Source organism: Theropithecus gelada, chromosome 16, assembly GCF_003255815.1.
Source record: "Theropithecus gelada isolate Dixy chromosome 16, Tgel_1.0, whole genome shotgun sequence".
Taxonomy (NCBI): Eukaryota; Metazoa; Chordata; class Mammalia; order Primates; family Cercopithecidae; genus Theropithecus; species Theropithecus gelada.
This window is the reverse complement of record NC_037684.1, coordinates 49,315,395-49,340,646: the sequence shown is the minus strand read 5'-3', so window position 1 is coordinate 49,340,646 and position 25,252 is coordinate 49,315,395. Positions and strand designations below refer to the sequence as shown.

General features: G+C 51.2%; 3 protein-coding genes across 9 annotated transcripts in view; 1 reads left to right on the top strand and 2 right to left on the bottom strand.

The window, feature by feature from the left end:
* Window positions 1-3,971, bottom strand: part of CDK3 (cyclin dependent kinase 3) — a 6,335-nt gene extending 2,364 nt beyond the window's left edge. The window contains exons 1-7 of one of the 3 annotated variants that reach the window (XM_025363244.1): window positions 3,637-3,971; window positions 2,525-2,654; window positions 2,109-2,186; window positions 1,918-2,038; window positions 1,642-1,812; window positions 1,451-1,552; window positions 683-886 (exon numbers count right to left, since the gene is read on the bottom strand). In XM_025363244.1, the coding sequence (XP_025219029.1) occupies window positions 683-886; window positions 1,451-1,552; window positions 1,642-1,812; window positions 1,918-2,038; window positions 2,109-2,186; window positions 2,525-2,640 (792 nt within the window). In that variant the 5' untranslated portion in view covers window positions 2,641-2,654; window positions 3,637-3,971. Of the gene's footprint in view, window positions 1-682; window positions 887-1,450; window positions 1,553-1,641; window positions 1,813-1,917; window positions 2,039-2,108; window positions 2,187-2,524; window positions 2,655-3,136; window positions 3,199-3,636 lie in introns of those variants that run through there. The other 2 variants (XM_025363245.1, XM_025363246.1) reach the window with 2 other exon arrangements.
* Window positions 3,542-25,010, bottom strand: TEN1 (TEN1, CST complex subunit). Of its 2 annotated transcripts, XM_025363248.1 has the most exons (5): window positions 24,714-24,780; window positions 16,648-16,782; window positions 14,911-15,008; window positions 12,396-12,553; window positions 3,542-3,984 (listed from the first exon to the last, which is right to left on the bottom strand). In XM_025363248.1, the coding sequence occupies exons 3-5, from the start codon at window positions 15,000-15,002 to the stop codon at window positions 3,863-3,865; spliced, it is 372 nt and encodes a 123-aa protein (XP_025219033.1). In that variant the 5' UTR covers window positions 15,003-15,008; window positions 16,648-16,782; window positions 24,714-24,780; the 3' UTR covers window positions 3,542-3,862. The 2 variants fall into 2 exon arrangements, with proteins under 2 accessions (XP_025219033.1, XP_025219032.1); XM_025363247.1 differs by lacking the exon at window positions 16,648-16,782 and having other exon boundaries at window positions 24,714-25,010.
* Window positions 24,807-25,252, top strand: part of ACOX1 (acyl-CoA oxidase 1) — a 43,064-nt gene continuing 42,618 nt past the window's right edge. Inside the window, exon 1 of one of the 4 annotated variants that reach the window (XM_025363238.1) lies at window positions 24,807-25,252. In XM_025363238.1, coding sequence (XP_025219023.1) covers window positions 25,144-25,252 — 109 coding nt within the window. In that variant the 5' untranslated portion in view covers window positions 24,807-25,143. The other 3 variants (XM_025363237.1, XM_025363236.1, XM_025363239.1) reach the window with 3 other exon arrangements.

The window sequence follows — 25,252 nt, the reverse complement described above, 5'->3', positions numbered from 1 at the left end:
AAAAAAAAAAAAAAAAAAAAAAAAAGGGCCGGGCGCAGTGGCTCAAGCCTGTAATCCCAGCACTTTGGGAGGCCGAGACGAGCGGATCACGAGGTCAGGAGATCGAGACCATCCTGGGTAACACGGTGAAACCCCGTCTCTACTAAAAAAAATACAAAAAAACTAGCCGGGCGTGGTGGCGGGCACCTGTAGTCCCAGCTACTCGGGAGGCTGAGGCAGGAGAATGGCGTGAACCCGGGAGGCGGAGCTTGCAGTGAGCTGAGATCCGGCCACTGCACTCCAGCCTGGGCGACGGAGCCAGACTCCGTCTCAAAAAAAAAAAAAAAAAGAAGCTATGGCCCCGGCCTGGGGAGGCATACAGCTTAGATGGAGCAGTAATGTCCACAAAGTAGAATAACCAAACACACAAGGCAACTAGGGCAAAAGGGCATGTCGCACAGCAGAAAGACAGAGCTAACTCAATGAGGCCACTTCCACAGGGAAGAGAAATACTGCACTTCTCGCGGGGTAGGCTTCCAGGTTGAACAATCAGTACACCCAAGGACAAGGACAAGCCAGTTGTGTACAAGGGTCAGGAAAGAGACTTTGGCCTTGGACTCGGAAAGTGCCAGGGTTATGTAGGAGGCTGGCTGATGAGGGGACATTGTAGTCGGAGCAGCAGCTGGAGCCCACATGCGCCTACCATGAGCAGGTCCCTGCCCTCTGGCTCCAGACTGGGCACAATCTCTCCCAGTCCCTTCCTGGTCCACTTAGGGAAGTTGCCCTTATAGTCAGGCAGCTGGGTGACCCCGGGCCATGTGGCTTCGCTGGGTGTCCCCAGCATACGAAAGATACGAAAGAGCTGGTCAATCTCAGAGTCACCAGGAAACAGGGCTTTTCGAGTCACCTGAAATGGGGAAGAAGAGAAGGTGTGGGGTCTGCCACTTTGTTGTACAGAATCCAATACCAGATAAGTGGCCAGACCCAGGGAGAGGCCTGTCAAGATATCTTTCCCATGGTTGTGCAAAGAATTCTGGCCTCTTTTGGAAGAAGGCTACCTTCCTCAGTCCTTTAGCCAGTACCAAACAACTTTTTTAAAAAAATAGAGATGGAGTCTTGCTCTATAGCCCAGGCTAGAGTGCAGTGGTGCAATCACAGCTCACTGCAGCCTCAAGCACAGGCTCAAGCAATCCTCCTGCCTCAGGACTATAAGCATGCACCACCACACCCAGCTAATTTTTATATTTTTTTAAATGCTGGGGATTTGCTATGTTGCCCAGGCTGGTCTCAAACTCCTGGGCTCAAGCAATCCTCCCATCTCAGCTTCCCAAAGTGCTGGGATTACAGGCGTGAGCCACCATGCCTCAAACACTCTTTAATCCACCTCTAATGGAAGCATCAGTGGGCCCCACCCAACCCCAGGAGGACCCTGCCTGTGGCACCCTGTGGCCATGTGTGCCCCTCTCTCTACCATCTCTGCAAAGATGCAACCAATGCTCCAGATATCCACAGCTGTGGTATAGAACTTGCTGCCCAAGAGAATCTCGGGGGCGCGATACCACAGTGTCACCACCTGCAGGGCAAGGAAACAGCATCACTCAGGGTGGCTGAGTGCATAGGTGACACTCCTGCTGCCCCTCTCTCCTCTTTGTCTCACAATACCTCGTGGGTGTAGGTGCGCAGGGGCACCCCGAAGGCTCGAGCCAGGCCGAAGTCAGCCAGCTTGATGGCACCCAACTCATTGATGAGCAGATTCTGGGGCTTCAGGTCTCGGTGGATGACCCGATGTGAGTGGCAGAAACTCACCCCCTGCAGCAACTGGAAGAGGTAGCTCTGGAGAAATGAGTGCGAGGTGGAGGCGGCTGAGTGGAGGCGCTGCGTGGACAGGGATGGCAGGGACGGGGTGTCACCGCTCCTTCCCCGCCCTTCCCTCCCTACCTTGATGAGGTGCAGGGGGAGCTCCGAGTCTGGGGTGGAGTCCATGTACTTCTTCAGGTCCTGGCTGAGGAACTCAAACACCAGATAAAGCTTCCTCTCGTTGTGCACCACGTCCAGCAGCCTGGCAGGAAGATGGCAGTCAGGATGCTACCTTCGCCATCCCAGCTTCCCCGCCTCCATCCCCAACTCACTGGACGATGTTGGGGTGCTTCAGTTCCTTGAGCAGGGAGATCTCCCTGATGGCAGTGCTTGGGACGCCCTCCATCTCCCTGCAAGAAACAAGGGCACACCTACGGGCAGAGACTTGGGCCAAGAAGGGCACTTCCGGCCAGGGGGATTGGCTTCTGCGTTCCTTATCCCCACAGAATTACCCAGGCCCCAGCAATGGAGACCTGTGCTCCTTGGCATGTCACCCACCAAGCTCCACAGAGCAGGGCCCCTGCGAAGGCTGGTCAGAAGACAGTGAGCTGGGGGAAGGATGGGGAAGGGCTGCCGGGCAGCACCCGGAGGAGTTAAGTGTGGACTCCAGGAAGGAGGGAACAGATCAGGGAGCGCCCAGGTTGTGATGGCCCAGGGCAGGTAACTCAGGCGCAGTCCCAGCACTCACAAATCCAGTCTGATCTTCTTCAGGGCCACCAGCTGCCCTGTCTCCCTGTTCTTGGCCTTGTACACCACCCCGTAGGTGCCCTCTCCGATCTTCTCTACCTTCTGGAACACATCCATGGCCACGGAGCTGCCTGGGAAACAGAAGGCGCTGGGCCATTTGTGCCCCACGCCCAGCGCCCCTGTTGCTCCTCCAGCCTCCATGCGGCGCCCTGCCCAGCCCAGCCCCGCCCCACCCAGGCTGCCCAGCTCCCAAGGCCTGCGGCCCAGCCACCCCGACCCCAGCTCATCCTGCCTGGGAACCTGGCTGGGGGTCAGAGACTGCCCCTCGCCCAGCCCAGCCCAAACCCCCAGGGGGTCGGGGGCCACCCCTCACCCAGCCCAGCCAGGACCCCCAGGCTTCTCGCCTATGCCTGGCTTCTGAGGGCAGGACCCACACTCTCCCACCCGGCCCCCTGCCCAGCCCAACCAGATCTCCCAGGGGGTCAGGGGACACCCTTCACCCAGCCCAGCCCAGCCCAGACCCTCCGAGTCAGAGGCCACCCCTCCCCCAGCCCAGCCTGGACCCCCAGGCCTCTCACTTGTGCCTGGCCTTAGCAAGACCACCCTCTCCCGCCCGGGTCCCCGCCCAGCCCGGCCAGGCCCAGGCTCTAGGGGCACAAGGTGGCCAGGAAGGGCTGCCCAGGGGCCAGGGCCACTGGGGGCAGAGGTCAGGGGTCAGGAGGGTCTTGAAGTCACAGTCCTGCCCTAGGCTGCACGGTCAGGGCCCACGGCCTCAGGCCGGCCCGGCACAGCCCGTGTGACGACGCTCAGTCTCCTCTGAAGGCAGAGCCTGACCAGGCGCAGACCCCTGCATCCTGGGCCCCCGACCTGGGCCCCCCAGCCCGGCCTCTGGGCCCCTGGCACCCTCCCCTGAGGCCCCAGGCCCAGAATTCACCAGAAGCCCTGAGAGGCTGCAGCCCACAGCCCTGGTTGCAGCTCCCCCTCCTGGCCCCCGCCGGCGCTGCACCACGAGCACACATCGAGGGCACGCCCCTTGGGCCTTTATTCACTAGGACCTTCTGGAACCCTCCATGGCCCCACACCAAGCACGGGCTGGCACCCGAGCTCAGCCACCTGCAGTCTCCCCGGGTGGGGCTGTCGGATTTATGGCATGCTTTCTGGGCTCTCATTGATGAGCTAATCCCAAAGTAGGGGAAGGGGCTGGATTCACCATCCGCCCCTCTGCTTTCGGCTCCAGACAAGGCCGTCGCTGGGGAGGCGTCTGCGCTCTCTGGGGCTCCCGCAGCTCCAGAGGGTTTGGCCTTGGAAGCAGGTGGGGGTGTTGCTGGGCTGCTGTTTCCTACTGGCCGCCACCCCGCTCCTGCTGGTACAGCCTCTGCTCCCGGATGGCTTGTTCCAACAAGGGCAGGTTCATCCCCTCCACGCAGGTCAGCACGCGCGCCTTCACCAGGGAGCCTCCGTCTGCAAGACAAACACCAGGGCACTAGCGGTGACTGAGGTGACTGCGCGGCGTGTCAATAACGTCCTCCAAAGTGCATTCCAGCTGTTCCCTCGACAGCTCAGTCCTGGGTTTTGGCAGCAAGCTGCGTGGACAATAACAACGGCATATGGGGCTAAGGCAAGTGCGTACTTGGGCCTAGAACCGTGGGCCTGCCATGCACGGCAGGCCCGTGTCTGGAACTTAGCAGGTGGCCAGAAAAGCCCTCTGGTCTGAGGAAAGGCCCCCTTGGCACCTCGGGACGCAATGTCATCAGAAACCAAGGGAAAAGAGACACCCATATTTTAAAAATCCAAGGGACTGAGCTTCTGGTAAGTTTGGCTTTATAGGAACAGGTCATCCCACCGTGGACGAGGGGCTCTAGCAGATGTGATGGTGACCTGATCCATAATGGAAAGGTTTGCCAATGTTCAGGTGGCACCAAACAGGAAAGACACGTGGGATTTGCCATAAGAGACTTTTTAAACATTTTCTTTCTTTTGCCAGATGAACTGGCTCACACCTGTAATCCTAGCACATTGGGAGGCCGAGGCATGTGGAACACTTGAGGTCAGGAGTTACAGACCAGCCTGGCCAACATGACGAAACCCCATCTCTACTAAAAATACAAAAATTAGCCACGTGTAGTAGTGCATGCCTATAGTCCCAGCTACTCGTGAGGCTGAGGCAGGAGAATCGCTTGAACCCAGGAGGTGGAGGTTGCAGTGAGCCAAGATCACACCACTGCACTCCAGCCTGGGAGAGACAGCGAGACTCCACCTAAAAAAAAAATTCTTTTTTTGAGACAGGGTGTTGCTCTGTCACTTGGGCTGGAGTGCAGTGGGTCAATCATGGCTCAGTATAGCCTCCACCTCCCAGGCTCAGGTGATCATCTCATCTTCCTCAGGAGCTGGGATTACAGGCACGCACCACCACACCTGGCTAATTTTTGTATTTCTTGTAGAGATGGGGTCTCGTCATGTTGCCCAGGCTGGTCTCAAACTCCTGGGATCAAGTGATCTGCCCGCCTCAGCCTCCCAACATGCAAGAATTATAGGTGTGAGCCACTGCGCCTAGCTAACTTTTTTTTTTTTTTTTTTCTATTTTCTCCAGTCACAGCTTGCAAGGGAAAAAAAAATTTAAAAAATTTTTGCACTCATGCTCTTTCTGCTCTCTGAGCATTTTAATAAATAGATTTCTGAGACGGGCAGATCGCCTGAGGTCAGGAGTTCGTGACCAGCCTGGCCAACACGGCAAAACCCCATCTCTACTAAAAATACCAAAATTAGCCAGGTGTGATGGCTGGCACCTGTAAACCCAGCTACTCGGGAGACTGAGGCAGGAGAATCACTTGAACCTGGGAGGCAGAGGTTGCAGTGAGCTGAGATCAAGCCACTGCATTCCAGCCTGGGCGACAGAGTGAGACTCCCTCTCAAAATAAATAGATTCAACGTTCTAGGCCATTACACTGTCTTCTTTTTATGCTGTTTTGAGATAAAGGCTGTGCCTGTCCTTTCCTCTAGTCTAGGTCATTTATAGCACAGCCTGAGGACAGAATCCAGGGTGTCATCCTGCCTAGATTCCAGCTGTCTACACAGGCTACCCTTAGACAATGAACTCATTTGAAACATGAGGTTGCCTGCGTGTCTCAGCTTCTGTTAGCCTAGTGCTGAGCAGCAGAGCCTGCACAGGTTAGAGAGGAATCGGGGCCAGGTGCAGTGGCTCCCAACACTATAATCCCAACACTTTGGGAGGGCAAGACAGGTGGATCACTTGAGGCCAGGAGTTCAAGACCAGCCTGGCTAACATGCCAAAACCCTGTCTCTACTAAAAATACAAAAGTTATCCAGGCGTTGTGGCACACACCTGTAATCCCAACTACTTGGGAGACTGAGGCATGATAATCATTTGAACCAGGGAGGTGGATATTGCAGTGAGCCAAGATTGCGCCACTGCACTCCAGCCTGGGCAACAGAGCAAGACTCTTGTCTCAAAAAAAAAAAAAAAAAAAAAGACAGGCGCAGTGGCTCATGTCTATAATCCCAGCACTCTGGGAGGCTGAGGTGGGCAGATCACCTGATGTCAGGAGCTCAAGACCAGTCTGGCCAACACGGTGAAACCCTGTCTCTACTAATACAAAAATTAGCTGGGTGTGGTGGCACACTCCTGTAATCCCAGCTATTCGGGAGGCTGAGGCAGGAGACTCACTTGAACCTGGGAAGCAGAGGTTGCAGTGAGCGGAGATCATGCCACTGTACTCCCAGCCTGGGTAACAGAGCGAGACTCTGTCTCAAAAAAAAAAAAAAAAAAAAAAAAGATAAAGAACATGGAGTAAAGAAAGGCCTGGGTTATAAAAAGCAGTCAGAATGCAGTGGAGTGAGGCCTGGGGAGAGGAAGGCGTTATACGGAGCACAGATGTTCTTTTAGGTTTGTCTGCAAAGGGAGGGAAGGTCATGGGCAGGCAGGTCGGACTCTAGTGTAGATGATGACTTCTTGTCGTTGAGACTATTATTTCCATATAGAGGAGGCTTGAGCGCCTTATATGTGGAGAGGGAAGAACTGTGGTAACCCTTTAGGTAGGAGGGACCCTGCTTCCTCTTAGACTAGAGGAAGGCGCTAACGGTGGCCATTTCAGTGTCTGACTGTAGGAGGAAGAACGGCTGCCTGTGGCCTCAATTCTAGCTGGGACATAAAGCAATAAGCTGGGAGGGACAGGGGAGGAGAGGAAGTGAGTTCTTATGAGGCAAGGGAATTTCTGGACTAGCTGTGGTGGCGCCTGGGAGGCGGGTGTGGCCAGGACACAGGAAGGATTTCTAGGCAGAGCAGGGAAACCTCAGTGAGCCCCTGAAATCATTGAGCTCCGAATCCTTGGAGCTCTGTGATCTTTCTGCACTCAACAGTTGGCAGGACCAGGAGGGTGGAGGCTGGGGTCTCAGGGCAGGAGTGAAGCTGCCAGGAAAGTGGCTGAAATGGTAGTGAGGCCCAGCGGGGAAAAGAGGTGGGGAAGAAAGTCCAGGAGTCCCGAGTCCACAGGTCCTGAAAGGGCAAGAGGGACGCAGCAGAAGTAGAAGGGAGAGCGGATGGCATGCAATTTCAGGAAAACAAGACCAAGGTGCGGCAGCAGGCGTGGGAGGTGGAATTGGGGCAGAGGTGCTTGCTGGTGGAACTGGTTGGCAGCAGGGAGACAGGGAGGGATGTGAGATGCTGACACACCTGAGGAGCCGGGGAAACTCGGGCCCTGCTCCAGACTCTGTGGGTGTGTGGTTTGGGGAGGAAGGTTTGGGCAAGTCCCGGAGCCATAAGGATGCTCAAAGAGGGAGGTGCACAGGGGACACACAGGAAGGTTTCCCTCCCTCCCTCCCTTTCTCTTCTCTTTTCTCTTTCTTTTCTTTCGTCTTTCTTTTTCTTTCTTTCTTTTTTTTTTTTTTTTTTTGACAGGGTCTCACTCTGTCCCCCAGGCTGGAGTACAGTGGTACAGTCTCAGTTCACTGCAATCTCCACCTCCCTGGCTCAAGTGATCCTCCCACCTCAAGTTCCCCAGTAGCTGGGACTATAGGCTTGTGTGCAACAATACACCCTGCTAATTTTTGTATTTTTTGTAGAGACAGGGTTTCACCATGTTGGTCAGGCCGGTCTCGAACTCCTGACTTCAAGTGATCCACCCACCTCGGCCTCCCAAAGTGCTGGATTACAGGTGTGAGCCACCGCGGCTGGCCGTCCAGGCTGGTCTTGAACTCCTGGACTCAAATAATCCATCTGCCTCAGCCTCCCAAAAGTTCTGGGATTACAGGCATGAGCCACTGTGCCCGGCCTCTTTTCTTTTTCTTTAGAAACAGGGTCTCATTTTGTCACCCAGGTTGGAGTGCAGTAGCATGATCATAGCATGATCATAGCTCACTGCAGCATCGAACTCCTGCCTCAAGCCATCCTCCTGCCTCAGGCTTCCAAGTAGCTGGGACTACAAGCACTAGCCACCACACCCCGCTAATATTTTCATTCTTGTAGTGATGGAGTCTCTCTGCGTCGCCCAAGTTGGTCTCAAAATCCTGGGTTCAAGTGATCCTCCCACCTCAGCCTCTGAACATGCTAGATTACTGAGCCCCTGAGCCCAGCCACACAGGAAGGTTTCTGACGGCAAGGTGCAGGGGTGCGGTGAGAGAAAAGCAGAAGGCAGAGGATGCATGGTGAGGGCTTGTGGGTAGATGCTTGCTGTGGTCCAGTGCCCTTCGGCCTGGACGTGCTCCGAGCGCCTCTGGAGTAGGCCTGGGAAAGGCTGTGCCCCACACCTTAGCTCCAGAACAGGCGGCCCTCGGGCCTTTGGATGGCGCCAGCAGGTGTCAGGTCTGTGGGTTTTATCACAGCCCAACACGTCTTCACCTGTCGGTCTTCTCAGCTAGTTCTTATGCACACATTTCTGAAAAGTGACCTCTCACCTGTCCTCAGAACCGTCAGTCTGGCCACAGGGCAGGATTCACATCTGATCAACCTTTGTGTCCCCACAGGACTTTGGGCCTGGCACAGGAAGGTTTATTGTTTTATTTCCATTTATTTATTACTATTTTGTAGAGGCAGGCGCTTGCTACATTTTCCAGGCTGGTCTTGAACTCCTGGGCTCAAGCGAGCCTCCCCCACTAGCCTCTCAAAGTGCTGGGATTACAGGTATGAGCCACCACACCTGCACTTTTTTTTCTTTTTTTTTTTTTTTTTGAACAGGGTCTCACCCTGTCATTCAGGCTAGAGTACAGTTGTGCAAGATCAGCTCACTGTAACCTTGAACTCCTGGACTCAAGCAATCCTGCCACCTCAGCCTCTCAAGTAACTGGGACGACAAGCATGTGCCACCACACCTGAATAATTTTTTAATTTTTGTAAAGATGGGGTCTCACTATGTTGCCCAGGCTGGTCTTGAACTCCTGATCTCAAGCAATCCTCCTTTCTTGGCATCCCAAAGTGCTGACAATATAGGCATGAGCCACCACACTTGGTTTTCACAGGGAGGTTTAAAGCAGCCACAGGGTGCCCCCTCTGCCCAGGCCAGAGGTCAGGGCAGACAGAGCACAGTCAGCCCAGATGCTCTCCTCCCACCTCCTCATTTTTGATTCCCAGTTCCCTCTGTGAATGACGAGCATGTATGACTTAGAAAATCAAGACAGGCCAGGCGCGGTGGCTCACGCTTGTAATCCCATTACTTTGGGAAGCCAAGGAAGGTAGATCATGAGGTCAGGAGCTCAAGACCAGCCTGGCCAAGATGGTGAAACCCTGTCTCTACTAAAAATACAAAAATTAGCCAGGCGCAGTGGCAGGCGCCTGTAATCCCAGGTACTCAGGAGGCCGAGGCAGGAGAATCGCTTGAACCCGGGAGGTGGAGGTTGCTGTGAGCTGAGATCACGCCACTGCACTCCAGCCTGGGCGACAGAATGAGAGACTGAGACTCTGTCTCCGGAAAAAAAAAAGAAAATCCATCCTGGCTAGCACGGTGAAACCCCCTCTCTACTAAAAAATACAAAAAACTAGCCGGGCGAGGTGGCGGGTGCCTGTAGTCCCAGCTACTCGGGAGGCTGAGGCAGGAGAATGGCGTAAACCCGGGAGGCGGAGCTTGCAGTGAGCTGAGATCCGGCCACTGCACTCCCGCCTGGGTGACAGAGCGAGACTCCGTCTCAAAAAAAAAAAAAGAAAAAAAAGAAAAAAAAAAGAAAATCAAGACAAAATTTTTTTCTTTTTTTGAGACGGAGTTTTGCTCTTGTTGCCCAGGCTGGAGTGTAATGGCGTGATCTCCACTCACAGGAACCTCCACCTCCTGGGTTCAAGTGATTCTCCTGCCTCAGCCTCCCGAGGAGCTAGGTTTACAGGCATGCACCACCACGCCCAGCTAATTTTGTATTTTTAGTAGAGGCGGGGTTTCTCCACGTTGGTCAGGCTGGTCTTGTCCTCCTGACCTCAGGTGATCCTCCTGACCTCAGCCTCCCAAAGTGCTGGGATTACAAGTGTGAGCCACCACGCCCCGCGACTAAAATGTTTTAAGAAAAAAAAAAACAACACAAAAAACAGGTTGTGATGCAAATTATAAGAGTAGCAGTAGGCCGGGCGCGGTGGCTCAAGCCTGTAATCCCAGCACTTTGGGAGGCCGAGATGGGCGGATCACGAGGTCAGGAGATCGAGACCATCCTGGCTGACACGGTGAAACCCCGTCTCTACTAAAAAATACAAAAAACTAGCCGGGCGAGGTGGCGGGCGCCTGTAGTCCCCGTCTCAAAAAAAAAAAAAAAAAGAGTAGCAGTAAACTAGCCAGTGCCTAGTAACAGGCTACTTCCTCTGAGGCCTGATTAGCTTCAGGTTCAATTTTTTTGGCAAGAACCCACCAGAGGTGGTGCTATTGTGTCTTCCTCTTGCCTCACATCGGAGGTACATGATGTTTGCCCTTCTGATTTTTATCATGTTGACATTGATCAGGCTGGCCCAGGCACTGCCAGCGGGTCCCTCCATCACAATGATCCCATCAAAATGTTTCCTAATGATCTTGGCCACTAGTGAGGACTGTTGCCTGGATTTTTTATTTTGTCAGGGCTTTTAAAGTGATGACTTTGAATTCGCATATTTCTCCTGCGTTCATTCGCTGTGACTCTCCTCTAAAGAACTTTCCAGGCCGGGTGCGGTAGCTCACACCTGTAATCCCAGCATTTTGGGAGGCTGAGGCAGGCAGATCACAAGGTCAAGAGATCAAGACCAACCTGGCCAACATGGTGAAACCCCGTCTCTACTAAAATTACAAAAATTAGCCGGGCATGGTGGCGCACACCTGTAGTCCCAGCTACTCGGGAAGTTGAGGCAGGAGAATTGCTTGAGCCCGGGAGGCAGAGGTTGCAGTGAGCTGAGATCATGCCACTACACTCCAGCCTGGCGAGAGAGCGACACTGCATCTCAAAAATAAAGAACTTTCTTTCATCAACCATTTGGTTTCCACTACAGGCAATCCATACAGAAATGGCAGAATAGGGCCTGGTGCCAAGATCACGCCACTGCACTCAGCCTGGACAGCAGACCAAGACTCTGTCTCAAGAAAAAAAAAAAAACAGCAATAAGAATCAGAAGCAGGCAGGGCTACTCGGGAGGCTGAGACAGCAGAATCACTTGATCCAGGGAGTTGGAGGTTGCAGGGGGCTGAGATCGCACCACTGCACTCCACTCTGGCGACAGAGAAAGGCACTGTCTAAAAAAAAAAAAAAACGGTGGCTCATGCCTGTAATCCCAACACTTTGGGAGGCTGAGGTGGGCGGATCACGAGGTCAGGAGATCGAGAGACCATCCTGGCTAACACTGTGAAACACCGTCTCTACTAAAAATACAAAAAATTAGCTGGGTGTGGTGGCGGGCGGCTGTTGTCCCAGCTACTCAGGAGGCTAAGGCAGGAAAATGCCGTGAACCTGGGAGGCGGAGCTTGAAGTGAGCGGAGATCGCACCTCTGTACTCCAGCCTGAGCAACAGAGCGAGACTCCATCTCAAAAAAAAAAAAAAAGGAATCAGAAGTAAGGCTGGGTTTGGTGCTGCACGCCTGTAATCCCAGCATTTTGGGAGGCCAATGCAGGCAGATCCCTCATCCCAAGATAATGACACCTTGTCTCTACAGAAAATTTAAAAAGTAGCTGAGTGTGGTGGTGCATGCCTGTGGTCTCAGCTACTCAGGAGGCTGAGGTGGGAACCTCATGAGTCCAGGAGGTGGAGGTTGCAGTGAGCTGTGATCATACCATTGCACTCCAGCCTGGGTGACAGAGAGACATCTTGTCTCAAAAAAATAAAAAAAAAATGTTTTTTAAGACTCAGATTAAGAGCTGACAGACAAATTAAAAAAGATCTAAGCAAACTGCCTCGCCTCAGACCTGGTGCATTAGGCCTTGAGAAATTAGTGGTTTCTCTCTCTTCGTTCTCACTTCCCCATGGGGGACCATCTCTTCACTGTACCTGTCTTTTTTTTTTGAGATGGAGTCTCACTCTGTCATCCAGGCTGGAGTGCAATGGAACGATCTTGGCTCACTGCAACCTCTACCTCCCTGGTTCAAGTGATTCTCCTGCCTCAGTCTCCTGAGTAGCTGGGACTACAGGCACATGCCACCATGCCCAGCTAAGTTTTGTACTTTTAGTAGGGACGGGGTTTCGCCATGTTGGCTAGGCTGGTCTCAAACTCCTGCCCAGCCACCCTGTCTTTGAGTTGGCACCATGTGGCCAGTCCACTCTGAATTGAATCCTCAAGAGTCCTTGAACTTGTGGGCTGATATGGAAGAAACATTAACCCCGATGAGACACTGCTGCCGGGTCACGAGCCCATTCCTCACTGACTGCCCCAAAGACTGCCCCAGCTCAGGCCCCAGGAGGAGAAAGGGGGTGTGAGGCCGCAGCTCACCCTGCTGGTGCTGGAGCTCCCCAAGGACAATGTACAGGGAGCCCACCTGGGCATGGAAGGGCTCCACCAACTTGGTACAGACAAGAACCTGGTGTTGATCAGATCCATGCTGAGCCATCAGTGTTACTCTGGACTGGATCATGTCATAGAGGCACAACCTGGAAGGCAGAGGAAATGCAATAATTTCCATCCATATGTAGAATCACCACCACATGCAAAAGGTTTGCACGGCCAAGAAATCTATGAGTGTTCAGCCTCAGTCTCATCAGAGAAATGCAAATTGCAGCAACAAACCAGAAAAAAAATTTTCAGTCTACATTGTAGAATGTAAAGGAATTCCTTTTAATTTTCATCCCCTTGCCTTTAATTTTCTTAATGTTATATTTTTGATAAGCAGAAGCTTTTAATTTTGTTGATGATCAGTTTATTCATTGTTTATTCATTTTTTTCTTTTTTTTTTTTTTTTTGAGATGGAGTCTCACTCTGTTGCCCAGGCTGGAGTGCAGTCGTGCAACCTTGGCTCACTGCAACCTCCACCTCCCGGGTTCAAGCAATTCTTGTGCCTCAGCCTCTTGAGTAGCTGGGGTTACAGGTGCCTGCCACCAGGCCTGGCTAATTTTTGTATTTTCAGTAGGGAAGGGGTTTTACCATGTTGTCCAGGCTGGTATCCAACTCCTGACCTCTAGTGATCCACCCACCTCAGCCTCCCAAAGTACTGGGATTACAGGCATGAGCCACCACACCCGACCTTTTTTTTTCTTTTATGACTTTTGCTTTCTATGTCTTGTCTAAGAAATCTTTTTTTTCCTTTCTTTCTTTCTTTTTTTTTTTTTTTCTGTATCCCAGGCTGCAGCCTTGATCTTCCAGGCTGCTCAAGCAATCCTCCCAGAGAGCCTCCTGAGTAGCTGGGACTATAGGTACTTGCCACCACACCTGGCTAATTTTTATTTATTTATTTTTTTGAGATGGAGTCTCGCTCTGTTGCCCAGGCTGGAGTGCAGTGGCACTATCTCAGCTCACTGCTAGCTTCGCCTCCTGGGTTCATGCCATTCTCCTGTCTCAGCCTCCCGAGTAGCTGGGACTACAAGTGCCCACCACCACGCCCGGCTAATTTTTTTCTATTTTTAGCAGAGATGGGGTTTCACCACGTTAGCCAGGATGGTCTCGATCTCCTGACCTTATGATCCGCCCGCCTCGGCCTCCCAAAGTGCTGGGATTACAGGCATGAGCCACCGCACCTGGCCTACACCTGGCTAATTTTTTAACTTTTTGTACAGATGGAGTTTTGCTATGTTGTCCACGCTGGTCTCAAACTCCTGGGCTCAAGCGATCCACCTGCCTCAGCCTCCCAAAGTACTGGGATTACACTCATGAGCCATTGTGCCTGGCCATCTTTTCTTTTTCAATATGGGCTATAAACGCTATTTAAAAAAAAAAACACAGAACTACAGAGAAATCCACATTGTCAGGAACTGAGTTATCTTGCCAAGAGCCAGCACTACTTTGCCAAACGTGAACAAGCCACCTTGGAAGTAGAAGTCCTGGCCCCAGTCAAGCCTCCAGATAACTGCAGCCCTGGCCAACATCTGGATGCCACTTCCATGAGCGACCCTGAGCCAGATCCAAACAGTTAAACTACTCCCAAATTCCTGACCCATAGTAACTATGAGACAATAATTATTTTAAATTTGGGGGAGGCCGAGCACAGTGGCTGAGCACAGCACTTTGGAAGGCTGAGTCAGGAGGATCACTTGAGCCGAGGAGTTTGACACCAGCCTTGAGAATATAGGGAGACCCTGTTTCTATGAAAAACTAAAATTGTGTGTGTGGGTAATTTGTTACACAGCAATATATAACTGATAAATAACTGACAAAGTATATACGTATATATGTATATCAGGTGTCTCTATACCCACCACATATACAAACACATACACATGGAAGAGCACATGAGGATAATCACCAAAGGTTAGCAGTGGTTGTCTGGGCAATGGGATTATGGGTGACTTTTCCTTCCTCTCTACACCTTTATGGACTATCTACACTTTTTACAGTGAATATTAATTTTTTCAGTATATATATATACACACACACACACACACGTGTATATATATATGTGTATATATATTTATTTTTATTTTTTATTTTTGAGATGGAGTTTTGTTCTTGTTGCCCAAGCTGGAGTGCAATAGCACAATCTCAGCTCGCTGCAACCTCCACCTCCCAAGTTCAAGCAATTCTCCTGCCTCAGCCTCCCGAGTAGCTGGGACTATAGGCACACGCCACCATGCCAGGCTAATTTTGTATTTTTAGTAGAGACACGGTTTCTCCATGTTGGTCAGGCTGGTCTCAAACTCCCGACCTCAGGTGATTCACCCACCTCGGCCTCCCAAAGTGCTGGGATTACAGGCATGAGCCACCGCGCCCAGCCCCCAATTTTTTTTTTGGGGGGGGGAGAGAAAGACATTTAACCATCACCCCCACCACTGAAAAAAATTTAAAAAAACATTCTCACCTGCCAAATGTTCTCAGTGTGCCCCCATCAGGAACTTGGCCTGCACTGACCTCCCAGGGGAGGTAATAGGTCCCAGGTTTGGGCAGCATCATGGGCTCCTATAACCAAACAGTTGAGATGGATTTTGAAGTTTCCTGATAAATCAAATAGACTGCAAAACAGAGATTAGCAGATATATGAGACCAACAGCATCTTGAAGACTAATTCCAGTGGGCAGTGTTTTAAAATTTAAAAAAAAAATTTTGCCAGGCATGGTGGCTCATGCCTATAATCCCAGCACTTTGGGAGGCCAAGGCAGGTGGATCACGAGGTCAAGAGTTTCAGACCAGCCTGACCAACATGGTAAAACCCCATCTCTACTAAAAATACAAAAATTAGCTGGTGGCATGTGCCTGTAATCCCAGTTACTCAGGAGGCTGGAGCAGGAGAATTGCTTGAACCCAGGAGGTGGAGGTTGCAGTGAGACGAAATCGTGCCACTGCACTCCAGCCTGGGTGATAGAGCAAGATGCCGTCTCAAAATAAATAAATAATTGATATAATATGCATTCATGTATTAAAAACAAACAAACAAACAAAAACAAACCACGGCCGGGCGCAGTGGCTCATGCCTGTAATCCCAGCACTTTGGGAGGCTGAGGCAGGTGGATCACCTGAGGCCGGGAGATCAAGACTAGCCTGACCAACATGGAGAAACCCCATCTCTACTAAAAATACAAAATTAGCCGGGCATGGTGGCGCATGCCTGTAATCCCAGCGACTTGGGGGGCTGAGGCAGGAGAATCACTTGAACCCGGGAGGCAGAAGTTTCAGTGAGCCGAGATCGTGCCATTGCACTCCAGCCTGGGCAACAAGAGTGAAACTCCGTCTCAAACAAACAAAAAAAATTAAAAAGCTATGTGTGGCCCAGAATGGTGGCTCACACCTGTAATCCCAGTGCTTTGGGAGGCCAAGGTGGGAGGACTGCTTGAGGTCAGGAGTTCAGGACCAGCCTGAGAACAAAGCAACAGCCTGACTTTACAAAAAAGAAAACAATTTGGCAGGCTAGAAACACATGTAGTACCAGCTACTCGGGCGGCTCAGGTGGGAGGATAGCTGGAGCCCAGGAGTTCGAGGCTGCAGTGAGCTATCAGAGCATCACAGAACTCCAGCATGGATGACAGAGGGAGGCTGTGTCTCTAAAAAAATAAAAAGTCCGTGCACGGTGGCGGCTCACACCTGTAATCCCATCACTTTGGGAGGCCAAGGTGGGCAGATCACCTGAGATCAGGAGTTTGAGACCAGCCTGGCCAACATGGCAAAATTCCATCTCTACTAAAAATACAAAATTAGGCTGGGCATGATGGTAGCACCTGTGATCCCAGCTACTTGGGAGGCTAAGGCATGAGAATCACTTGAACCCGGGAGGCAGAGGTTGCAGTGAGCTGAGCTTGCACCACTGTACTCCAGCCTGGGCAACAGAGAGAGACTCAGTCTAAAATAAAATAAAATAAATAAAATAAAATAAAATAAAAAGCTATGTGGAGAAGTACTGTTCCACTCCAATCTCTATGTAACCCATTCCTTCCAATCCCATAAAACAGGGGTTTATAAATGAGTACATAGTACATTTTTCAGCTTTGTGGACTATATGATCTCTGATACAATTGTAGACATGCATTCAAGCGATAACAGAGATGTGTTCTCAGAAATGCAGTTAGGTGATTTCATCATTGTGTGAACATCACTGTGTACTTACACAAACCTAGATGGCACAGCCTACTGCAGCCCTGGTGCTGTATGGTGGAGCCTATTGTTCGCAGGCTATCAACCTGCACCACGTGTGGCTGTACAGAACACTGGAGGCAACTGTAGCACAATGGTATCTGTATATCTGAACATAAGCAAACATAGGAGAGAAAATGGTAAAAAATGGTCAATAGTAAAAAATATGGTGTCATATAATCTTTTTGGCCACTGTGTATATGCGCTCTGTCATTGACCCAAATGTGTGTATGTGGCATGTGCCTGTACAAGGTCTCACTCTGTCACCAAGGCTGGAGTACACTGGTGGGATCATAGCTCACTGCAGCCTCAAACTCCTGGACTCAAGTGATTCCCCTTGCCTCAGTCTCCCAAGGGACTACAGGTGCGTACCACCACATCTGGCTGCCTTCAACTATTTATTTTTATATTTATTTATTTATTTATTTATTTATTTTGAGATGGAGTCTCGCTCTGTCACCCAGGCTGGAGTGCAGTGGTATGATCTCGGCTCACTGTAAGCTCCACCTCCCGGGTTCACACCATTCTCCTGCCTTAGCCTCCCGAGTAGCTGAGACTACAGGTGCCTGCCACCATGCCCGGCTAATGTTTTTGTATTTTTAGTAGAGACGGGGTTTCACCATGGTAGCCAGGATGGTCTCGATCTCCTGACCTCGTGATCCACCCACTTTGGCCTCCCAAAGTGCTGAGATTACAGGCGTGAGCCACCGCACCCGGGCCATTTTTTTTTTTTTTTTTACTTTTTTTGAGACAGAGTCTTGCTCTGTTGCCTGCCTGGTAGGGCTGGTGTCCCATCATAGATATGACCCCATATTTATGGGGCCTCTCCCTGGGGCTGATGGTCGGGGATACAAGCTGCTGAGCAGTGAGCAGAGAGGCAGCAACTGTGAGTCAGAGGCTACAGACAGAAGCAGCTAACTTCAAATGGTGCAACTTCAGGGAAAGATCACCTTCTTCCCATACCATCCCCTTTCCAACTCCCATCCCTCTAAGAGCTATCACCCAATAAAATCCTCAGCATACACTACCCTTCAATCTGTTTGTGTGACCTGATTCTTCTTGGATGCCAGACAAGAACCGGGTGCTGAGAGGCACAGGCTTGGATGCTGCTGCGGGCTCTGCCCAGAGCCTGCTCCCGCCAGAGAGGAGCGATGGGCTGGTTTGTTCCATCCTCTTGCTGCACTTGCTTGCTCCCATGCTCCCTCTCTTGAGGAACGGCCAGTGGCAGGCTGAGTGAAACGAGTCACTCCAGTTCCCAACCAGGGAACCAAAGGGGTCAAGGGAACAACTCCATCTCAGCATGATCTCGGCTCACTGCAATCCCTGCCTCCGGGGTTCAAGCGATTTGCCTGCCTCAGCTGCACCTACCACCACACCCAGCTAATTTTTTTTTTTTTTTTTGAGACAGAGTCTTGCTCTGTCATGCAGGAGTTCAATGGTGCAATTTTGGCTCACTGCAACCTCCGCCTCCCAGGTTCAAGAGATTCTCCTGCCTCAGCCTCACGAGTAGTTGAACTACAGGCGCCTGTCACCATGCCCGGCTAATTTTTGTAATTTTTTTTTTTTTTTTTTTTTTGAGACGGAGTCTCGCTCTGTCGCCCAGGCTGGAGTGCAGTGGCCGGATCTCAGCTCACTGCAAGCTCCGCCTCCCGGGTTTACGCCATTCTCCTGCCTCAGCCTCCGGAGTAGCTGGGACTACAGACGCCCGCCACCTCGCTCGGCTAGTTTTTTGTATTTTTTAGTAGAGACGGGGTTTCACCGTGTTAGCCAGGATGGTCTTGATCTCCTGACCTCGTGATCCGCCCGTCTCGGCCTCCCAAAGTGCTGGGATTACAGGCTTGAGCCACCGCGCCCGGCCAAATTTTTCTAATTTTTTTTTAGTAGAGACAGGGTTTCACCCTGTTGGTCAGGCTGGTTTCGAACTCTTGACCCCAGGTGATCTACCCAGCTTGGCCTCCCAAAGTGCTGGGATTACACGCGTAAGCCACCGCGCCTTGCTGCATTTGACTTTTTTCATGAACACGTTCCCCTCTCAGGCACATAGTGCCAGGAAGAACTGTTTTGTTTGTCAGCAAAAGAGACAGAGACTGCCTGTGGCTATGGTGCAGATCACGTCGTGGAAGGTCCTGATCATAGCTGGCAAGTGAGACTCATGCTGGTAGCCCTGGGGCAGTACCACAGAACTCTGTTCCTTGATAGGAACAGACAGTGACTCTGGACTGGGCTTTGCTTACCTGCTGGAAGCTACAAATGCTTCAAAACAATCAGAACAAGGCCGGGCGCGGTGGCTCATGCCTATAATCCCAGCACTTGAGGAGGCTGAGGCGGGCAGATCACTTGAGCTCAGGAGTTTGAGGGCAACCTTGTCTCTACTAAAAATATAAAAATTAGCCGGGTATGGTGGTGCATGCCTATAATCCCAACTAATTGGGAGGATGAGATAGGAGGATCGCTTGAGCCTGCAAGGTCGAGGCTGCAGTGAACTATGATTGCACCATTGCACTCCAGCCTGGATGACAGAGTGAGACGCTCACAAAAGCAAAATTAAATTAAAAAAAAAATGAAAAAGCAGAACAAGAGACAGTGCACAGATTTGGAAAGCTAACCATTATTTCTTCAGAATAAGGAACACACTATACAGCCCATAATGTCCAACAATGAGCAAAAATATCTCCTCAGAGTCATAGTTTGATAGAGAATTAAGATGTCCTTTGCAAAAATTGCATCAGTGAGAGAATTAGGGCAGCAGGGGAGAGGGGGAGATCTGATCTAGCCAATTCCTCTCTTGCCTTTGGCTGCTAAGCTGCCCTTAATTATTCCCGGGGTTGGGCCAAGCTAACTTTGGGAGACATTTAGTTTATAGTTTAAATGAAAATAGCCCTTCCCTAAAACGCAGCCACTTTTGTAAAGCTAATGAGAGACCACCAGGCTAGGAGCACAGAGAAGCCCGAATTCTGCGAAGACTGCCAGCCATTATTCCAGAGGTCACAAGCTAGGCAACTTCCCCAGTTACTCCTGCAGATAACATCACTACTGCAGAATCTAAGATTGGCCTTTGGAGATATCTTTTCAGGTTTTTTGCATGTCTGACACCACCAACTCCACATGGACCCCACCAACCACTCCTGCGGGCCCCCCCTCAGAGGTGACTCAGCCTGCAGCAGGACCATTTGCCACACCTCTAAGGTTGCACCCCCAACCAATCAGCAGCAAGCACCATTGCCTAGCTGCCACCACCCCTTTCCCGAAATTACATTTAAATGACCTCTAATCTCTGAGCCTTCCAGGAGACTGACTAATAATACCAACTCCCACGTGGTGTGGCCAGCCTTGTGTCAATTAAACTCTTTCTTGACTGTAACGCCATGTTCTCCATGAACTGATTTTGTTTGTGCTGCAGGAACCCATCAGGTGGTTATAGAAGTGGCACAGGCTATGAAAACATTCGTTGTCTAAAACAGAGGGAGATAAAAATTACGAAGGGCTGGTGTACACGAGTGTGTGCTCACTAACATGAGGGGACTAAAGGAGTGTCCCCACTAGATGTTCCTGTTTTTCTGGTGGATCTGGGGAAAAAGGGGTGGGGAGGATGCTGGGGTGGCTATGCAACTCTCATCGAGGGAGGAGTTTGCTGGTATAATGATTATACCTTTTTTTTTTTTTTTTTTTTTTAAGATGGAGTCTTGCTCTGTCGCGGGGGCTGGAGTGCAGTGGCCAGATCTCAGCTCACTGCAAGCTCCGCCTCCCGGGTTTACGACTTTCTTCCACCTCAGCCTCCCGAGTAGCTGGGACTACAGGCGCCGGCCACCGCGAACGGCTAGTTTTTTTTTTTGTATTTTTTTTAGTAGAGACGGGGTTCCATGGTCTCGATCTCCTCACCTCGTGATCCGCCCCTCTCGGCCTCCCAAAGTGCTGGGATTACAGGCTTGAGCCACCGCGACCGGCCTGATTATACTTTTTTCTTTCTTTTTGAGATGGAGTCTCACTCTGTCTGCCACGCTGGAGTACAGTGGCAGGTTCTCAGGGTCACTGTAACCACCACCCCCCAGGTTCAAGTGATTCTCCTGCCTCAGCCTCCTGAGTAGCTGGGACTACAGGCGCGTGCCAACATGCCCGGCTAATTTTTGTATTTTTAGTAGGCACGGCGTTTCACCATGTTGGCCAGGCTGGTCATGAACTCCTCACTTCAGGTGATCCACCCACTTCGGCCTCCCAAAGTGTTGGGATTATAGGCGTGAGCCACCTCACCCGGTCTCTTTCTTTTTTTTGTTTTTTTGAGCCAAGGCAGGCAGATCACTTGAGGTCAGGAGTTCAAGACTAGCCTGGCCAACATGGTGACACACCGTCTCTACTAAAAATACAAAAATTAGCCAGGCATGATGGCGGGCGCCTGTAATCCCAGCTACAAGGAAGGCTAAGGCAGGAGAATTGCTTGAACGGGAGAAGCAGAGGCTGCAGTGAGCCAGGATCTCCACAGCACTCCAGCCTAGGCGACAGAGCGAGACTCTGCCTGAAAAAATAAATAAATAAACAAATAAATAAGTAAATAAAACTATGATCAATGCTTGAGCCTAAGAATTTGAGGCTGCAGTGAACTATGGTTGAGCCACTGCATTCCAGTCTGGGTGACAGAGTTTTGTCTCAAACAAAACAAAACAAAGCAAAACTATGATCAAATACATGTGTATGCCTTTTCTCCTATTAATCACTTGTGTGGTATTCCTGCCAAAAATGCATCATCTGAATCTAATCATGAAGAAATATCAGACAAATCTACATTATGCGACATTCTACTGCAGGGGCCAAGCGGCCCTCTGAAGTTTCGCGGCAAAAAGTCAACTTGCAAAAGGCAGAGTAATGGTCAAAAAGGTGTACACATTTATGTAACATGTACATGTGGGAGCCCTCAGAAGGAAGACCCAAAGATACAGGGGAAAGGTAGGATCTAATGCTGATAGACTGAGTGGGGAGGCCCAGCAAGGCCTGTATAGATTCTTCTTGGCTTCTTGGAGCAGCATTGCTTCCTTCTGGGTGTGGAGCAGGACCCTCTCTGGAATGGGGTCTTGTGGCCTATAGTCCAACAAGGTAGGTCAGATAATTTCTTTCTGGCCAGTTTTTATACCAAAAGATGGAGGGAAAGTTAAGAGTAATATATTTAGGTTTCTTGTTTGTTTGTTTTGTTTTTTGTTTTTTGAGATGGAGTCTCACTCTGTCGCCCAGGCTGGAAAGCAGTGGTGCAATCTCGGCTCACTGCAACCTCTGCCTCCCGGGTTCAAGCGGTTCTCCTGCCTCAGCCTCCCGAGTAGCTGGGACTACAGGCAAGTGCCACCTCGCCCAGCTAATTTTCTTTTGTATTTTTAGTAGAGACGGGGTTTCACTGTGTTAGCCGGGATGATCTTGATCTCCTGACCTCGTGATCCACCTGCCTTGGCCTCCCAAAGTGCCAGGATTATAGGTGTGAGCCACCGCACTCAGCCTATATTTAGGGTTTTATGGCTGGCTTTGGGGGCAAAGGACTCTGTTTTCTACGACCCGCCTTGGGGAAGAGGATTCTAACGTCTCTGGCTAGCCTTGGGGGAGAATGGGCCTGAGGGAGAGGAGGGCAGAAGGTAAAAAAAAACTTGCTTTGTGGGTTGCTTCTGAGGCCTTCATTTTGGGGTATTGTTTTCTGAGATCCAACACTACAAAAAAAATGGGCTTATACGCTTCAAAAGTGTTAATGTCAGCCAGCCAGACGCGGTGGCTCACACCTGTAATCTCTACACTTTGGAAGGCTGAGGCAAGCGGATCACGTGAGGCCAGGAGTTTGAGACCAGCCTGGTCAACATGGTGAAACCCTGCCTCTAACAAAGACACAAAACTCAGCCAGGTGTGGTAGCACATTCCTGTAGTGCCAGCTACTTGGGAGGCTGAGGCATGAGAATCATTTGAACGCAGGAGGCGGAGGTTGCAGTGAGCTGAGATCATGCAACTGCACTCCAGCCTGGGTGACAGAGGAAGACATCATCTCAAAAAAAAAAGTGTTAAAGTCACAGAAGAAAAGTTCTTTGTTCTAGTCTTGTAATTCTCGTGTAAATTTGAAATTATTTCAAAATAAAACTCACCAAATTTAGCTCATCTAAGTCTTCTCTATTCAATGCTGAGTACACCCACTATCATTACATTAAGAGCAATTGGTTTCCTAGAATACTAGACCTAGAAGGTCAGCTGTCAAGTAGCCATTTGTTCACGCCACAAAGATTTCCTGAGCACCTTTAGTGGGGCAGGCACTGTGCCAGGTACAAAGAATAACTAGACACTCTCCCTGCTGTTGAAGGGGCCTGAGATCAGCACCTTAATAAGACAAATGAGGATCCTGAGGTCCTAGGGGTTAAGAGTGTGTATTATAGTTCTATTATTCAAATGATGAATGTTATGCATCTTTGTAGTTTTACTTCTGAGAAAACCAAAGTCATAGTATTACACAGACTACAGACAGGCTAGGCGCGGCGGCTCACGCCTGTAATCCCAGCGCTTTGGGAGGCCGAGGCAGGTGGATAAACTGAGGTCAGGAATTCGAGACCAGCCTGGCCAATATGGCAAAATCTTGTCTCTACTAAAAATACAAAAATTAGCTGGGTGTGGCGGCAAGCCCCTGTAATCCCAGCTACTTGGGAGGCTGAGATAGGAGAATCGCTTGAACCCAGGGGTGGAGGGTGCAATGAGCTGAGATCATACCACCTACCACCACACTGCAGCCTGGGCAACAGAGTGAGACTCCGTCTCAAAAAAAAAAAAAAAAAAAAAAAAAAGGCCGGGCGCGGTGGCTCACGCCTGTAATCCCAGCACTTTGGGAGGCCAAGGCGGGTGGATCACGAGGTCAGGAGATTGAGACCATCCTGGCTAACACGGTGAAACCCCGTCTCTACTTTTAAAAATGCAAAAAATTAGCCGGGCGTGGTGGCGGGCGCCCGTAGTCCCAGCTACTTGGGAGGCTGAGGCAGGAGAATGGCGTGAACCTGGGAGGCGGAGCTTGCAGTGAGCCGAGATCGCACCACTGCACTGCAACCTGGGCGATAGAGCGAGACTCTGTCTCAAGAAAAAAACAAAACAAAACAGTGACTAGAGATGATTCAACAAATCCGTGAATCTCCCTTGTCCACAATCCCACTGGGCAGAATTGTTTTTTGTTTTCTGTTTTTTTTTTTTTCCTGTAGAGATAGGGTCTCACTATGTTGTCCAGGATGGAGTGCAATGTCACAATCTTGGCTCACTGCAACCTCCACCTCCGGTGCGCAAGCCACCATACCATCTCAGCTTTCAGAGTAGCTGGGACTACAGGCGCATGCCACTACACCCAGCTAAGTTTTTGGTATTTTTTGTAGAGATGAGGTTTTGCCATGTTGCCCAGGCTGATCTTCAACGCCCGGGCTCAAGTGATACGCCCGCCTCGTCCTCCTAAAGTGCTGGGATTCCAGGCTTGAGCCAGGGCGCCCGGCCCTACACTAGGTTTTAACAGTATTTAAGTGTGCATTTCCCACTTTGATGACGATAATGGCGAAAGCAAAGAAGTCTGGATTCCAAGACCTCTAGTAACTGCGAGGTTGGGGGGAAAAAAATGTCGGGTTTCCCAGATAGAAGGCTTAGAGCAGCACTGCCCGCTCGGCCTCATTCTAAGTCCGCGTCCACCCCTTAAACAGCGGGCAGCGCTCACAATCCCACACCCAGGGCCCCGGAGCCCACGCCTCTGCCAATAAAGACGTCATTATTTTAACAAAAGGTAACTAGAGCCTCTCCCCAAAGAGACTTTGGTTCCCGTCCCATTCTCCTCCAATCCGGGTGGATTTGGCAAAAGCCCAAATGACCCTCCCTAGCAATTCCGCAAAGCCTGTCTCCCACTCCAGGTTCCGGAGTCTCCCCGACCCCTCTCATTTCAGAGAGGCCTAGAGACACAGACCCGGAAGCGGGGAGAAACCGGGCGGGCGGGGCGGGGGGCGGCAAGCGCAGGCGCAGTCCCTTCTCAGCCTCATTGTCCCGCCCCTTCCCAAGGCCCCCGCCAACCTGTTCTGGGCGTCGCCGGGTCCTCGGATTTCCTCTTTCCGCCCCGCGTGGTCACGTGACGGGAGAGGTGGCGGGATACAAAAAGTGCTTCACTTTACCTCTCCCCGAACGCCCCGCGGGGCAATTTCTTGACCTTTGGAGCCCCTTTTCCGAGGATCCGCTCGGGAGCCTCCCCTGGCCAGGAGCAGAGGATTCGTCTGCCCCGCGACCGGCCCCAGTCACGCCGCGGACATCGCCCCCTCTGTCTGGGCGGTTGTCACTCACGCGCCGAAGGGCCTCGGAGAAAGAAGGGGCGGGCCGGGCGAGCGGAGGCGGGGACTTGCGCGGTTCTGAGGCTGCCTCATAGGGCCCGGCCGGCGCTGGAGCTGCGGGTTTAGGTTGTCACTGCCACCTCCGTCGGTGCTTACTTCGCTGCCAGCTGGTCGTCGCCATGAACCCGGACCTGCGCAGGGAGCGGGATTCCGCCAGCTTCAACCCGGAGCTGCTTACACATATCCTGGACGGCAGCCCCGAGAACACCCGGCGCCGCCGAGAGATCG